The 14244-nt window shown below is 46.9% G+C and overlaps 1 protein-coding gene across 1 annotated transcript; it reads right to left on the reverse strand.

The window, feature by feature from the left end:
• Positions 1 to 12720: 12720 nt before the first annotated feature.
• On the reverse strand, positions 12721 to 13376 carry SMIM34 (small integral membrane protein 34). The gene is given in 2 exon segments (XM_070252111.1): positions 12721 to 13283; positions 13286 to 13376. Coding segments are annotated over 2 exon segments (519 nt in total). The 3' UTR covers positions 12721 to 12855.
• Positions 13377 to 14244: the final 868 nt, after the last annotated feature.

The raw sequence follows: 14244 nt of genomic DNA on the forward strand, positions 1-14244 counted from the left end.
ATGGCCAAAGATGGAAGAATTTGAGCATCAATCAATCAATCAACCAATCAATAAACAATGTGATAAATTGAAGCAGAATGTATGTATAAAAATCTTTGCATTCACAATGGTACTCAAACAAACGAATACTCAAAAAACTCAGTGACTGCCTTTGCAGGTGACTATGAAGAGCACCATTGCATTATTTTGCCAATTAATAAGTAAAAGAATCAAATGCTTGTCCGGCCTTTCCTTGTGTGGATTCCATTTCAGAGTGGGTATCAATGACCTGGAAGAGTGTCCATGACTTATCGTTAGGTTTACAAAAGCAAGTAGACGCAGAGTATGATTCATTTTTAAAAAATCAAACATCTATTTAAGGATCTGTATCTACCTTTGCGGATCCAGATAGACAAGCGTCTGGATGACACAACAACTCTAACAGTGTTTCCTCTGGTAAGTGGAACAGAGGTGTGGATGGAGGAAGAGCCAGTAGCTGGAAATTATTCACAACACACAAGCGTTGTGTTTATACCTTAAAAGGTAACGAGAAAGTTTTTTTTAATTTAAATTCTGACAGGTTAAGAGATCCTCTGTTTCCCACTGCCCGCCCCTTCCCAGCCCTGGAATAGGAGGAAGTACTCTGACCACCCAGGTGCGTGTAGAGGTTTAATTAACAGACCACTTAGCAAACAGGAAGTGTGCAGACAGCATATAAACAGTGTCCCCGTGACCCCACTCTCAATGCCGTTCTCCCACGCAGTCATCGGTTCCTCCTCCTTCTCCTGCTTTGCATTCACGTCTTTGTGTCTCTGTTCAGCCCATTCATCCCCCTCAAGAGAGAAACTTTCGGATTTGCCAGGTGCAGTTCTTCTGGAACCGCTGGGAAAGGCCCTGGCCCCTTTGCATGAAGCATCTTAGTTAATCCTCGCTGGGACCCGTGGGGTTGGAAGGATTGTCGCCCCATTTGCAGGACGAGTTGCTTAGGGAGAGAGGGCAGAGGGGCCCCTTTTGTCTCCTTGCCAAGCAAGAGAAGAGTCCCCAGTCACCTCTTTCTCTGCAAAGGAGATTCTTTTAAAAAAAATCCTTCTAATGTGCTTTCTAGAGCCACGGAGAGTTGACCAGGACAAGGGGGCTTCTCACATTCCTTGACCCTCTCCAGAGCTTCTTTTCCTTGCGTGCAAGATGAGAGAATTGGACCAGGCAAGGGCTGAGGTTCATTCACCCTAAAATTGGATTTTTTTCTTTCTCGTGGAACAAAAAAGATATATATATATAAGTGTGGATGTAACTGTGTGTGTTTGTGTGTGCAGACTCATGAGAGTGTGTGTTTGTGTATACGTGTGTGGGATGTTGCATATGTGTGTGAGTTTGCATGTTTGTAAAGGGTGTGCAAATGCATGTGTAAATGTGTGTGTACATATGTGTCTGTATGTGAGTGCATGTGGCCTGTGTTGTGTGTGTGTGTGCGCACGTATGTGCATGTGTGACTTTTGAATACCTGGGACCTGTGGGAGGACATCCCTCTCCAGATGTGCTTCCTGTTTGCTCAGCAGCCGAGCTCCCAGAGAACGCCCTCCTCAGGCCTGGCCCGGAGTGACAGCACTTCCCACTGGGCCCGGAGCTGGAACCATTAGTCAGAGTAATTACCAAATTCTCTTCAGTCTCCTGCGGCTCACTTCTTGCCTTGTTTGGCTGAGCCAAGACTTCCATCTCTGGCTTCTCCTACGGCCCTCCCCTGGGAGGTAAAAATAACCCACAGAGCTCAAGGCTTCTTCCGAGCTCTGCCTGGGACAGTGGACCCCAGCCCAGGTGCATCCGGGAATTGCATGGGGAGCTTTACCCCATTGCTTGTGTCTGAGCTCCAAGCTCGGAGGTTCTGATTGAATTGGCCTAGGGTGAGGCCTGTGCATCATGGAGATTTTTACAAGCTTCTTCGTGACTCTGGGGTGAAGTCAAGGTGAGAACTGTTGTCTTCAAGTAGGTTCTAATCAGGGCCCGTGGGGACCTGTAGGTGCAGGATGTTAGAGCTGCTGGGACCTCAGAGTTAGTCTTAAAAGGAATAGAACACAGGGGCTGGCCCCGTGGCCAAGTGGTTAAGTTCGTGCGCTCCACTGCAGGCGGCCCAGTGTTTCGTTGGTTTGAATCCTGGGCTCGGACATGACACTGCTCATCAAGCCACGCTGAGGCAGCGTCCCACATGCCACAACTAGAAGGACCCACAACGAGGAATATACAACTATGTACTGGGGGGCTTTGGGGAGAAAAAGGAAAAAAATTAAAAAAAACAATCTTAAAAAAAAAAGGAATAGAACACATTCTTCGTGTAAACATATATAGACTTTTTAATATAGAAACATTTGAGTTTTATATAAATAAAGATAGAAGGTAGGGAATGGGGTTGGGCTTCTCCTTGCTCCCTGTGGTGGCCTGAGGAACCTTCATGGAACATGGCGTCTTAGTCCATTCCAGCTGCTGTAAGAAGTTTCCAGAGACTGGGGGAGCTTCAACAACAGACATTTATTTCTCACAGCTCTGGAGGCTGAGAAGTCCGACATCAAAATGCTGGTGGATATGGTATCTGGTGACAGCTGTCTCTCGAGTTTGCAGACAGCTATCTTCTCGTTGTATGCTCGCCTCGGGGAGAGCAGAGGGAGGAGGCAAGCTGTGAGTCTCTTCTTACGAGGGCAAGAATCCCGTCCTGGGGGCTCCACCCTCATGAACCAATTACCCCTCAAAGGCCCCGCCTCCCAACACCATCTCACGGAAGCTGGGATTTCAACATACGAATTTTGGGGAGACACAGACATTCAGTCCATAGCACCTGGTCTGAGAGCCTCACATTTGCTTCAACTCTGGTAGCCATCACTCCTCTGCCCCAGATGTTTTGGCTCTGGGCCTTCCAGGCACATGGTAGGTAGGATGGCTTGTGATGGGAGCAGCCATGGGCTCATTCTAGCCAGTGAGCGGCCAGCGGAAGTGATGGTGTCCCTTCCAGGCTGGAGCATTTAATTATCCGAGTGAGACCCTCCAGAGTTTTGCCCTCTGGCACTGAGACCAGCGATGGTTCCCAGAGTGGCTGCTCCGGAAACCTGGCTCTCAGGGTGCGGACAGCAATGACATGGAGCCGAGCCTCAGCCGACCTGCTGTGTACATGTGGCCTGAGACAGCAATCAACCCAGCCCAAACTTGTAACCTTCCCTCTCCTCACCTTGAATGAAAATAAAAGTATATTTTAGACAAAGACTTAGTGGAAACATCACGTGGACTTGAGAATCTGGTAGACTCAACTTTGAACATCTTGCCAGCTGTGTGACATTATACAGATTTCTTAACCTCTCTGAGCCTCAATTCCCTAATAGTACCCACCTCGTGGAGCGTATAAGGGGATCACCAGGCTAGTATACTCCAAAGCACTTAGCATTTGGTAGCGTTCATTAAATGTTGGTTTTCTTGCCTTCCTATCGCACTTTTAATGGACATATGTTGCCTACCCTGCTTCCATCGCCCTCCCTCCCTCCTGATGTTATCCTGAGTTTGGTTCAGGTGTTCACCTGTCTCCCGTGAAGCTCAAGTCCTCTTGGAGGAAGCCATGACCACTCCTGCTCCAGATTTAAGCTGATCAGCGCATTCCACTGCTGGGCCCACCGCATGGTTCGGGGTGCTGTTGTGACATAAAGAGACCCAGTCAACCTCGGGGTTCTTGCTTGGACTTCTGAGCACTCAGCCTCCAAGAGAGGGGGCCAAACTTCCTTCCTTGCCTCTGTCTTTCCCTAGGAGGAGAGCTGTCCTCTGTCCTTCATACAAAAAGCCTCTCCAGCCAACACTTGTTCAGACACATCCAACCCCCGGCAGGGGACACAGCCTGGGTTCCAGCTGGGACCCCTACTTATTTGTTTTCTGCTAATTAAACTTCCTAATATAACTCTGTGCTAAGTGGGTTTGCAAGGCAGGGGGTGTGGGATAAAGGGCCCTGCCTGGCTTGGAGAGGAGGCAGTCCCCTCTGCATTTCGTACTAATAAAGAGACACATGAGTGACAGTACTTGTCTGGGCCATGGTGGCAGCTTCCGGCAGAAGGGACGAAATAATCAGGATTTCAAACAACCAGGAAGACCGTGACTGGGGGTCAGACAGCTCAGCATCTCCCTGGCAAGTAATAATTACAATAATAATCATCTCCAAAGAAGTTTAGGATTTGTGCCCACAGGAAGGCAACGCAGAAATCCATGTCATGGAAATGATGTGGCTTAAGTTGACATTTATGACTTTTATTGAAGACTCATCAACATAATCCCGCTAGTTGGTTTCACTTCATTAAATTTGCCAGTGTGTCGAATTATATTGCTCTGTGCGGATGCTGGATGACATAAATCTCTTTTTCTGCCCTGACCTGCGGTTTATCCATCCATTTTTCAGTACTGTTGTAACATATTGTTCTGAATTTCCAACACTTTATGCATGCTCTTCTTACAAAGAGGTCACAGACCGTGGAAGGTTTTCCTTCTGTCACACACTGAGTGGTCACCCTGCCAGGGCTGGGAGGAGGGGTCTAATTGGAGGGGATGTCCATATGCCACAGGGAACCCAAGAGAGGTCATGACCCCTTCTGAAGGTGATCCGCCCTGAATCTCTCCCTTTATAGGAGGTGTTTATCACAGGCCAGGTCCCTGAAGGGTGGTTCTTCTCCTGCAGCCCATCCTTACTTCATCCCCCCAACACACTATATCTGTCCAGGCTCACTGCCCCCCTCCCTACTCCTACAAGACCCTGGCTCACCTCCAGCTTTGCTCCTTTTGCCCTGCTCCGTAAGTGCTCCCTTGACACTGTCTTCACCAGGAGACTGTGTTTCTCTGCATCTCTGGCCCTAGCACAGTGCCTGGGCCTTTGAGTGCCTGTGGTAGAATAAGGAACGTATATTTAGTCTTTGTCCCCAGTTCCTAGCACAGAGCTTCTAAAACCCTTGGAATTTCCTGAGTGGTAGGAGCATCTTTTATTATTCATCACAAGCCCCTTTCAACCATACCCAAGTTTATGCTGATAAGGTGACTCTTGGTGGTCCCCTAGATAGCTGCAGGATGGGGGCTGGTTGCCAGAGGAACGAACCCTGTGATCAGAGTGTTGGAAATTTCACCACCACCCCTCAATCTCCGGGGAGGGGAGAGGGACAGGAGAGCGAGTTAACCAGCAACGGCCAATGATTTAATCAACCATGTGTGTGTAATGAAGCCTCCATGAAAACTCCTAAAACATGGGATTTGGAAAGCTTCTGAGCTCGTGGACACACAGAGGTGCTGGGAGGGTGGTGCCCCAGGAGAGGGCATGGAAGCTCAGTGCCCTTCTCCCATTCCTTGCCCCGTGGGTCTCTTCCCTGTGGCTGTTCCTGAGTTGTGTCCTGTGTAAGAAACCAGTAATCCATTAAGTCAAGTGTTTTCTGTGAGCTGTTTAAGCAAATTATGGAACCTGAGGAGGAGGTCGTGGGAACCCCCAATTTATAGGTGACAAATAAAAATGGCAAGCAATAGGATATATTGGAGTATATGAGGAAGCCATTTGGTATAAACCTAATTTGGCCTGACCTTGTCTTTCCAAAAGGGCCTGACCGAGGCCCTTGAGCGTGCATTGCATATCTGCTTTAGAGATTCCCTATGGCAAGAGCAAAGGCCCTTGAGATAAAGATGCAACTTCCCTCCCCCTGCCAACGTTGGCATCTCCTTAAAGATTAAGCATCTTTCTTTAGGCTGGCAACCGATTGCAGCACTCATCTGTGACCCCCCAGCCGGAGGCAACACACCTGCCACCCTGCAGCGTTCACTGAGACAGCAGACCTATCTGCCATTTCCATCAATTGGTGTGCTGACAGAGCAGCCTTGTGACTATTGTAAAAGGGACATTTCAATCATATGTGAAACACCCTCTTTGAGGATATATAACCACCTTGTGTACCCCCACTTCTTTGGAGTGCTCTGTTCCTTTGTGGAAAGACTCTCCCGGGTTATAATCCTAAGATTTAAGCTCAGAATAAACTCACCCAAATTTTCATTTATAGATTGGTTATGGATTATTTTCGTCGACATAGGCAATTGGTCAGAAGTGCAGGTGACAACCTGGGACCTGAGACTGGCATCTGAGGTGGGGGCAGTCTTGTGGGATGAACCCTTGGCTTGTGGGGTCTGCACTCACTCTGGGCAGTCAGTGTCAGAGCAGAATTGAATTGGGGTCTGGAGAGTGGGAGAACTGATTGTTGGTGTGGAAAACCCACACATTTGGTGTCACAAGTGTGAGTAAAAACAGCTCAGAATTTCCTTTGAAAATGTCTGGGGAATCATATGACCTCAGGACAAGAACGTTGTGCACCTTGCCAATATGCAGTGTTACTTTGATAGGCCTGCTACAAAAAGATGAAGTTAAGACGAAGAGCAGAAAAGAGAGGGAAGGAAAGAAAAAGGGGTTATAAGTCGTTGCTTGGGAAGCAGCCTTAACACAATAGATGTGTGGCTTTTCCCCTCCTGACCTCTGAGCACTCACCACCACCCATTTTATAGTTATAAATATGCTGTCACGTAGCACCTCTTGCCTGACTTTTGTATTTGTAGTTAATCTTGTATGATTTATACCCTCCGGGCTTTAACTACGTAAGAGGAAGCTGTCTTAGGCTTTATGTAGCAAAGCGTCATGCACAAAGTAGGTGTTGTGTACATAGCAGCTTATTGGTCGATTTAACTAGAGTAATAGAAAATGAAAAAGAAGTAAAAGGCTCACAAATGTGGAGGCTGTCTCTTGGTTTCCATGACAATGTTTTATTGTCATGGAGCCAGTCCCACACTAAACATTAATCCTTGGCCAAGGTCAATGAAAGAAGTGGCCCATTGTTTGGTTAAGGCTGAAGGATATATTGAAGTCTCCCGGTAACCACGGGGTCCAGAAGCCTGTTGAGCTTCCTTTCGTCCACCATGGCCCAAGTTTGCTTGGCTGTGGACTTTCATTGTTTGTCAGACCTTGTATCACTCTGGGTGCAAAGCCCCTTAATGAGCGGCGAACATTTAATGTATAGAATTACTATTACTAAACAGAGAAGCTATAAAGATGTAAAGAGAACTCTAAAGGTGCCCAGGTCTACGGGAGAGTGCCCAGGGAAGGACAACTCTGAAGCGGGGGGGTCCCCACCCCAAGCAGGGGTTCAGACCTGGTTAGAGGAGGTGTGGTTGCAGCCACAGGGTAGAGGAGAAGTTTGTGGGGTTGCCTGGGCCAGAGCTGGGCCACAGTCTTCCGACAGCAGGAAACAATTTCCCAGGGCACAAGAGGGCCAAGCTGGTGGGCGGGGCAGGGATCCCTCCGGGGACGCTGCCGCTGTTTCCCGTGGCCCTCCTGATGGGGAGACCATGCGCCCCAGGCTGCACGGAGCCCTGCCAGCGAGCCGGCTCCTGTGAGCTCCGAACTCCACATGGCACAAAGGACGCCCCTGAACTCTGTGCTAAGAGGTTCGACCAAACCGTAGCCTGGCTTCCACCTGCTCTAGGCAGTGTCCATAAAGATGACCGCACACCCACGCTGAGTCTTGGCTCAAGAAAACACAATTCTGCGAAACCACGAAATGTACATTGTCCCACAACATACACGTTGTGTACAACCCACCTTGCCAAACCGTTTTCAGTAATTCTCCACCTCCCCCTTCTGGAATCTTCCACTTCCGCCCAGCCCCCAGTCCCTTATTGTGTCTTCTCTGTTCTCCCTTTAAAAACCTCAGCTATTTGTCTCAGTTGGAGTGCAGCTCAGTCTACACCGGTGTCTCCCTCCCCTACTGCCCTCATCTGAACATGATCTGTCTTGCCTCCTTTAACGAGTGTCCAGTGCTGGCTTTTCTTGGACACTCCATCTTCGTCAGCTGGGACTGCCATAACAAATATCACAGACTGGGGGCTTACACAGTAGACGTTTATTTCTCACAGTTCTGGAGGCTGGAAGTCCAAGGTCAAGGTGCGGGCACATTCAGCTTCTGAGGGAGACTCTTCCCGGTTTGCCACCTTCTTGCTGTATCTTCACAGGGTGGAGAGAGCGAGCTCTGGTGTCTTTCTTCCATAAGGACACTAATTCCATCATGGGGGCTCCACCCTCTTGACCTCATGGAAACCTAATACCTCCCAAAGATCTCGCCTCCAAATGCCATCACACTGGGGCTAAGGCTCCAACATATGAATTTGGAGGGGCCATAAACACTCAGTCCACAGAACACTACCAACCCCTGACCCCTCTACCTGACGTCCACCAGCCTTGCTGGCCTCTGTCCTGGACGGTTGTTTTCCGTAGCCTTTCCATCCTGGGCACAGTGCACACCAGACTATGTATCACCCTGCCAGCAAGTGGGCTTCCTACATCCTGACTCTCTCTGAGCCCCCGCCCACCAGCCTTGGCTCTCCAGGGCCCTGAGAAATTGTTTTCTGCTGCCCTGAGACTGTGGCTCAGCTCTGGCCCAGGCAACCCCATGAACTTCTCCACCAACCAGTGGCTGCAAACAGAACTTCTCTGATGAGGTCTAAACCTCAGCCTTAGGGAGCGGACCCCCTTCCAAGTCTGTCCTCTGGACACTCTCCCTCAGCCCCGGGACATGCTTTAGAGTTCTCTTTACATCCTTGTAGTTTCTTCCCCATCACAATTTAGTAATTCTTTATGTGACACTCCCTCTGTTCAAATGACTGCGTGGTCTGTCTCCAGCTTCATTTGTGGGTGTCACCAAAGACGCAGCATAGGATATAGGGGTACAGAGGATGGGCAACAGGCAGCTGAGATAGCGCATGTAGCACACTCAGTGCCTGGCCCTACCAAGTCCTTTCATTTTGGCTTTTATTGTTTTTAAGTGAATTTTTTTTAGCACATCTGCAGGAGGCTGGGCAACAGAAGTCTTTCTGGAGGAAATGATGTCTGAGGTGCTTTGAAGACAGAGAAGCGAGCTGGGCACATGGGCGGAAAGGGAGGCGCCAGGGCCAAGGCTGGAAGCTCGCCCACCTGCCAAGGACTGAAGTGAGATAGAAAGATAAATGTACTTTGTAAACATAGAGAGAGACTGTAGACAGTAATAATCCAACTATCTTTGCTTTCTGGAAGTGGACCTAACTCCAACCAATCCCCTTGTTCAAATTCCATGCTTATTATATTTTCTGGGGACTAGACATTTCCACCAGAAAGAAGTGCCTCGTGAAAATCATTAGGACCTACCATCCCAAACGAAAGAGCACCCACTGTAAACAATTTACTGACGCACTAGTGTTACATCCTTCATTCATTCGGCAAATACCTATTGTGAATTTCGTAAGCAGTGGGTCATGTCAAAATTAATAAGATGTTGTCCTTACTCTTATTCTCTTCCCTGCACCCATTCTACAGATATTGGGTTAAATCTGGTACCATCCTTCCAATGACTTTTGTGACCTTTAGATAGTTTAGCTGAAACTAAACTTAAACTAGACTACAGCATTTCTGTCCCCAACATCCCGTGTCTGCCATCTGCTTCAAATTCACTGGCCACTCTAGGAAAGGCTGAGCAAATACTCACAAATGTTTCGTCTCTGAATTCTTTCTTTCAATCTTTTTTTAAAATGTTATGATAATTATATCACACCAGACAACGATAATGCAGCTGAGCCGATTAGAATTTTATTTAGAATAGACGTGTTCCAATCACAGAGGAAGTCTCCAGTAACCTTGACTCGATTTGGTACAAATCCTGGTACCATCAGCCACAAGTCCCCAGAGGAGCCATTCCCGGAAACAGCCAACTGGATCCATTCTGCATTGATCTTAAATAATTTCCATTTCAGAGGAAGGCCTTATCTGACCTGATCCCCTAACCTTGGGGGAAACTTATAGGGACAAAGAAAGAAAAAGTGTCTGGAATGTTGGGAATCAGCTGCCTCTGTTCCTGTCTCCACCAGGGTTGGTGGAACAAGCAAATCTCTCCCCCACTCTCTGAACTGAACACACGCTGTGCCCAGGCACCCTCCCCACCAGTCCCACTACATGGGGTTTGCCAAGACAGCGGTTAATTGCTCTGCACCTGAGCATATTAGATTTAAGGGATTTTGCATAAACTATCCATATAACTTGAGATTGCTTCCCACGCGTCTTGCTTAAAATGGAGACTATGCAGACGCAGTTCCCATCCAAGAACACATCTGCCAGGCAAACTCTCAAACTAGCTCCCCAGAAGGTGGGGGAAGTTGGATCAAGCAACAGTTAGGTGACTTGGAAAAATGCCCTTGGATCTCATGTAACTGTCTGGGTGTCAATGGGAAGACAGTGGCTTTTGCTCCTTAGGAAAGACCTTTGGAGTTAGGCCTTGACCACGTGTCTAACATGACAAGCCCTCCTTGGGGTTTCCATAGCAGTTTATTGACAGAGTCAGGGCTTGGGGATTAAAGAGAACAGATTTCGTTGAATGCTTTTTGAGAGGTCAAGCAACAAGAAATCTCATAAGTGATCACTGAGCTGACATAAGAAGCATATGAAATCTATGTTTTCCCTATAAATACTAAAATCCTATAAATATGAAAATTTTGATGAAAGAAATATCTCAACTTACCACATCACATAGCTTTTCTTTTCAAATTCCACTCCAGAGCCCATTTTTTTCAGGAAGTTATTTATCCAGTGGTATCATTTAGGATACTCTTGGTTGAGGGGGACAGAAAGCCTGCCTCCAATGGACTCAAGAAAGGGAATTTATTGGCTCACAAACTAAAACAATCCAGTGGTAAATTTAAGGCTATAGGCACAGTTTGATCAGGACTTTAGTCTCTAGAATTTTCTCAGCTCCCCTCTCTGTGTTGGCCTTTGCCCTCAAATTGGCTTTTCTCATGGTGGCAACATGGTTCCAGCAATTCCAGATCTGTGTTTAACACCATCCAGAGCAAGAGAGTGTTTTCGTGTCCCAGAATTCCCCCTTAAAGTCTTCCAGGTCATTCCTATGGGGTGGGCTTACTTAGGTCATGGGTCTGTCTTGGACCCGATCAGTGAAGCTGGGAGATGGAACGCACTGATTGGAGTAACCTAGGTCTCTTATTTCAGCCCATGAGCTGGGAGTAGTTCCAGCTTCCCTAGAGCCACATGGATCCCCAAACGTAAATTAGAGGCTGTTGGGTTAAAGAAGGGGGAAATGCATACTGGGAAAGCGACCAACAGGAGAGGATCATATCTTTAAATTCACTTAAGTTCTGGCCTTTCAGTCTCATTTTAACACATTCTGCATTCTTACTCATTATGGATTACATTTTGTCTATCTTTGTGTCTTCTGTTTTGTCCTGCCCTTTAACCAACTCAAACATATGGAGAAAGCCCAGCCATAACCATATAAACAAACCAACACTTTGTTGGAGAACCCGTGAGATGATGATGTAGAAAATATGGAAACAAAGAAAAATACTTGGAAGTCTATCCCACCTTCCAAAAACAAAAGCTTGGGGCTTAAGTTTGAACTTTATGAAATCACGGGGCTGGTGTAGACCACTGTCTGCAGGCAGGGAAAAAAATATTTCACTCGTAGGGAACATCCCCAAAAGCCAAACTGGTTGAACTTCACAGAAGTTGGTATAAGATTCAATTTTTCTCTTTGCTTGCTGAAAGCCACTTGTAGAAATTCAGCTAATCCCAATTGCTCTAAGTTAATCAGTCATCTATGCCAGATCTTATTTCTTTTTTTTTAGGCAGAGACACGTATATGAGTAATAGATATTTGTAAAACATTTGAGTGAATCATACTGCGCCTAATGTAACAAACCTAAAAGTGGCTGTTCTGTCTACACGTAAAACTTGAATCTCACGGACTTGATTCAGAGCACAGGTCATCACCTGTTATGCAGATGGGTTCTCCTGTAGGACAAGGGAAGACAGCCATTGCTTACAGACCAATTGCCAGTGGACTAGTTGTTTCCTGTTCCACAGTAGCGTTACCACCGCCACCAACATCAACCATTCCAACACCACCACTGTCAACATCAACCACCACCAACCATCAACTATCACCATCACCAACCATCAACATCAACCACCATCAATCACTACCAACACCACCACCACTAGCACAACCATCCCTACCATCACCACCAACCCCAATACGCCATCAGCGTCAATCATCATCACCTCCACCACAACAAGGCTTATATTTACATATTTATTTTACTTTTCAAAATATATTCATATGCATGATCTCATTAGCTCTTATCTACTTTGTAAGATTGGCAGAACTGGCATCATTATCCTCACTTTGTCTGTATGGAAACGAAGGTCCAGAGAGGTGAAGTGGTGTGCGCAAGGACACCAAAGTGGTTGACAATCAAACACAGACTAGAGATTGGTTCTTCTGACTGCAAAATGAACCCTTTTTTTCAGTGGACCCCATCCTCCCAATGAAAATGAAGAACTTCTGACTAAATTCTGATATTAACAACTTTGGTTCTATGCTCCAGTCAGAGTCTTTGAATGAAAGGTCATTTGAGACCATATATTGCAGCCCTCATGTGTTCCAGGTGAGCCACTAGCCACTCAAAGTTCATATGACCCCCTAGAAGTTCAGTTTTCATCCAGGGCATTTGACTCCAAATTCAGCCTTCTTTCCACGACCAGAGGCCACCTTTCCATATACCCCTCAGGAGTCTCCTATGTTCCTCTGGGAACACTGAGTGCCCCATGCCCTTCCCTGGAGCACAAGATTTTCCAGTGAAGAATGAATATGACTGAAAGCTGCTGCCCCTGCTTTCTCTTCTCAAAGTGCCAGAAAGTCTGAGAAGGAAACGGGATGCTGGCTTTCAGTCACATCCCTATCAGCCAGAAGTGCCCACAGCTCAGAGATGCTCTTCCAGCCCCATTCAAGGACCTTGACTCCTCTCTCAATGTTCCCGATAAATCCAAAGCTGTTCCCCGGCAAGAAAGTTGGCCCCTGTGGAGGCCTGCCTGTCTTGACTTTCAGGGGTCCCTTGGAGTTCGGTTTGGGGCCCGCTATTTCCACGCTCTGGCCCCACGCTGCACTGGCTGGGCGGCAGGAAAGCTCTGTTGCTAATGGTCAGTGTGGAGCGTTTGGCCACCTTGCTCTGGAGCCCTTTCTTTTTGAGTTCAGAGGTCAAATTTGAGTAACACACATCTTCCAAGCACTTATCATTCTTTCTGAGGATGTCGCTGGCCAACTGGAAGAGGAAAATCACTCCGTAGATGCCAATGATGGTGAGGATGTACCAGGCAGCGCTGGTCCCATCTGGAAGGTTCAGGGCCCTGGTGGAGTTGGTGCTGTTGCTCCCCTCCATGTGGGCCTTCAGCAGGTGCCCAGGACAGTGCTGGTCTGGGTCTGGATGGGGCCTCCCGGAGAGTCCACTTGATCACTGAGAAATAGAGAGGTCTGGATGAGACCCAGCATCCTGGGCTGAGGGCTGCCTGGCTCAGCCAATGCCAGCAGGGCCTCGCAGTAGCAGGAAACGTGGGACTGCTTAAAGACACTTTCTCTATTGAATTGGCAGGAACCTAATAATATATATGTTGATAAATTCTTAAAAATCAAGAGTTCAAAACACCAAGTTCTTGAACAGGACATGCAACATCATAAATATGTCAATTGTCCCTAAAATAATCTATGTAACTAACAAAATTGCAATAAAAATAGAGTTGCCTTGTGAAATAGACAAATGATGCATATTGAAAAATCAACCATCAGATTAACTATGAAAACTCTGAAAAAAATAGTGATGAATGGAAATGAGCCAAGCCAAAGATTTAAAACTAGCCAGCTAGAAAAATAATTTACAGTTGTCGGAATAAATGAATGCCTTATTTGCCCACAGCCCAGCTGTGGCTCATTGGACTTTGCAAAGGGTCTGGGGGCTCTTCAGAACCAGGTACAACTCTCCCTAAAAAGTCTCCCCATAAGACTGCAATAGCTAAAAGAGTGTGATGCTGCTGCATAGACAGGCAGACCAATGGAATAGAGGAAGACACCGTCGGAAAGCTAAGAATTGGAATTGGTGGATAAGAAAGAGGCATTTCTGCCCAGTAGGAAAAAGATGGATTATTCAATAAGTAACATTGGAGCCACATGCTGTTGGATTCACATCTCTCACTTTATGTCCCAAAACAGTCCAGATAAATCAAAGATTTTAACATAAAAAAATGAAACAATTTAAAGTACTAGAAAAAAGCATGGTAGATTTTTTTCTTTCAACACCTCGGAGTGGGACATCCCTTTCAAAGCATAAACAAAAATTGAGAGGGGGGCACAAAAAAGAAGGAAG

The sequence above is a fragment of the Equus caballus genome, chromosome 26 (genome assembly GCF_041296265.1).
Source record: "Equus caballus isolate H_3958 breed thoroughbred chromosome 26, TB-T2T, whole genome shotgun sequence".
In the NCBI taxonomy this organism is placed as follows: Eukaryota; Metazoa; Chordata; class Mammalia; order Perissodactyla; family Equidae; genus Equus; species Equus caballus.